Source organism: Arachis duranensis, chromosome 10 (assembly GCF_000817695.3).
Source record: "Arachis duranensis cultivar V14167 chromosome 10, aradu.V14167.gnm2.J7QH, whole genome shotgun sequence".
Taxonomy (NCBI): Eukaryota; Viridiplantae; Streptophyta; class Magnoliopsida; order Fabales; family Fabaceae; genus Arachis; species Arachis duranensis.
The window spans coordinates 90,716,638-90,719,381 of record NC_029781.3 but is presented as its reverse complement, the minus strand read 5'-3'; the positions used below and the strand labels follow the sequence as shown (position 1 = coordinate 90,719,381).

General features: G+C 31.2%; 1 protein-coding gene across 1 annotated transcript; it reads left to right on the top strand.

Moving 5' to 3' along the window:
* Nucleotides 1–65: 65 nt before the first annotated feature.
* Nucleotides 66–2,547, top strand: LOC110276957 (protein BONZAI 3-like). The gene is made up of 5 exons (XM_052255909.1): nt 66–160; nt 249–363; nt 452–528; nt 774–908; nt 2,292–2,547. Exons 2-5 carry the CDS (start codon nt 249–251, stop codon nt 2,307–2,309), a joined length of 345 nt encoding a protein of 114 aa, XP_052111869.1. The 5' UTR covers nt 66–160; the 3' UTR covers nt 2,310–2,547.
* Nucleotides 2,548–2,744: the final 197 nt, after the last annotated feature.

Sequence of the window (2,744 nt, the reverse complement as noted above, 5' to 3'; positions counted from 1 at the left end):
TATATATATATATATATATATATATATATATATATTGATATCAATTTTTATTGCCTTCAGTAAACTGAGATCATCAATAGCAGACCTAGAAAGGCTTAACAAAGAGAGTACAGGCACAAATTTGTTCATACCATCCACACACCACAGAAAAGAAGAGAAGGTACTTATTGACCATGCAATAATAGAATTACATTTTATGGTCCACTTCTGTGCTGAATCTCATAGTTCTTGGAATTTCTTCTATGCAGATGCTGAAGGGTCAACTTTTTGTGGATCAATATTGTGAAAGGGAGCAATTCAGCTTTATTGATTATGTATCCAGTGGATTTGAACTGAACTTCATGGTTGCTGTGGATTTCACTGGTAAGTAAATATTGTTATCTTGGTGAAGATGATTACTGAAATTACATATTCATCTTATATCATGCTAACTGATTCAAAATTTGTCCAGCTTCAAATGGAAATCCTCGATATTCAGATTCTTTGCATTATATTGATGTCTCGGGTCAGTTAAATTCATATCAAAGGGTAAGCTTGATACTTTGTTCTCAATAAATGACTCTGAACTGCTGTTCTGATCCAGAAATTTTTGGAGCACAATAGAATATGGTCTTCTATTTTGCAATATTGATAATGATAGTGCTTCAAAACAAAATTCTTGAAAATACAATGATATATGATTGGACTAACTAATATGATAAGGTGACATTATGCTGCATATATAAAAGTCTTGCCTAATCACTAATCAGCATAGTAATATTAATCTTTTGCAGGCTATAATGGAGGTTGGGGAGGTTATTCAGTTCTATGACTCTGATAGGAAGTTTCCTGCTTGGGGATTTGGAGGAAGCACAGCTGGTGCCGTTTCCCACTGTTTTAATCTGAATGGTAGTCCGAGAGACTCCGAGGTGAGAAAATTTTTCAATTTTTGAAGATCATTCTCGAAAAGAAAAATTATTTTTGTTGTATTCACTCTTCCGTTTACACCAAGCCTAAGGGTGAAGAAACCAAACTTGGTATGCAGGGTGAACTGAGTACAAATAATACCAACTTGTAATTTATATTTTACGAAAAAAACTGCTTCTAGTATCCAACCTTGAAGAGAAAAAAAATTTAAGAGGTAGGTTTCCATTGTTGCAGGTTGTAGGAGTTGAAGGCATAATGGAAGCATATGCAACTGCTCTGCACAATGTCACACTCTCAGGACCCACTTTATTTGGTCCAGTTATCAACACTGCTGCAGAAATGGCTGCCAAGTCCCTTGCATCACATAATGGATCCAAGTATTACGTATTACTTATCATTACGTATTACTTTATTTAGTACATATGAATTTGTCCCTATATCTAATTTAAGTGTGAAAGTCTGGTTAATTAGTGCATGAAAAATGCTATAGGGACATATCAAGATTGTGTTAAAGGAAATGGAAGGAAGAAACACCAGTAGATTTTCATAGTTTGAATGAAACAAAATAATACATAATTCCTTGAATTCACCTCTTCTGATTTGGAAGTGGGGTTCTATTCTGTTTCATACTTCATTTTTCAAGTTTGAGATTGATTTTTTTCCTCTTTCTTTCTTTCTTTCCCTTCCCACTGAAGTTATATATAAAATTTGAGTCTTTGTTACTTTAATATGTTAAGAAATTATGTATAAATTTTGTTCACTGTATCTATGAACATATACGCTCTTGAGTCTTGAGTTTCGTGTAAAACTCGACTGTTCATCTAAATTCATGGACCTTAGCTAAACTCGAATCGTCAAACTCAACCCTGATTCTTTAAGCTTTCAATTTGGAAACAGTTCTAAATTTGATACAGTTCTGCATAGGATGCAACTGATATAACACTAATTGTGGTGTGGACTACTTGAAAAAATTGAATAACCCATAGGTTTTGGTTGCTTATGTAAATAGTTGTGGTTGAAAATCTTTGTATAGTCATCTATCAAGTTCTATTTTTCAATGTGATATAACACTTTCTGCCAAGTTATTTTTTTAATTTAATTTGAACAATATATTTTCTCATGAAAATCACATCTGAATTTAGCTTTTACTGGATTGACTTATAGGTCACTGGAATTAATTGATTGAATGATGAGGGGTTTGGGTAAGCATATGTTACACGAGATAATACATAATTTCTTGAATTCACCTCTTTTGCCATGACCATGTTATTTTTTTAGTATATATGCTTTCTTGGCTTACTATGACTACGTGTTCCATTTAATTTTTATAATTACGAATGTCATTATGAATATTTTTTTAACTACTTATCTATATAATTATGCAGGATAACAATGAAGATTAAGCAATGAAGAGTAAGCTGACTATTATTGTGGTTTTTTGGCTAAGATAGAGTGCTATTTAGGATCTTTACATGTATGGTTGACTAATGATTTTTATTAGAAGATACCTTTATTGGCCAAGTGATATTATGGTTTTGATATGGCTATGCTTACTTTAATTTGAGTTGTATGAATTTTTACAGTTAATTTCATTCTAGTACTTTTGGATCAATGTTATAAATATATTTTGGTTTGAGACAATTTTTATTATATAAAGAAATTATTTAGTATAATTATGTTTTTATTTTTATTTTGTAATATTCAATTCATTTATACATGTAATCATATATACAGAAGAAAAAAAAGACCAAAGGCTACACTTATATGTACAGTAGCTATAGTATAGAAAAAAAAATGAGACCTAAGGCTACACTTATATACAGTAGCTATAGTATACA

What these genes read in the sequence shown, in the direction of transcription:
- LOC110276957 (XM_052255909.1), top strand. Translation starts at nt 249, where the DNA reads ATGCTGAAGGGTCAACTTTTTGTGGATCAATATTGTGAAAGGGAGCAA. An exon ending in GGTTGCTGTGGATTTCACTG is followed by an intron (nt 364 to 451) that starts GTAAGTAAATAT and finishes AAATTTGTCCAG; the next exon opens with CTTCAAATGGAAATCCTCGA. An exon ending in AGTTAAATTCATATCAAAGG is followed by an intron (nt 529 to 773) that starts GTAAGCTTGATA and finishes AATCTTTTGCAG; the next exon opens with GCTATAATGGAGGTTGGGGA.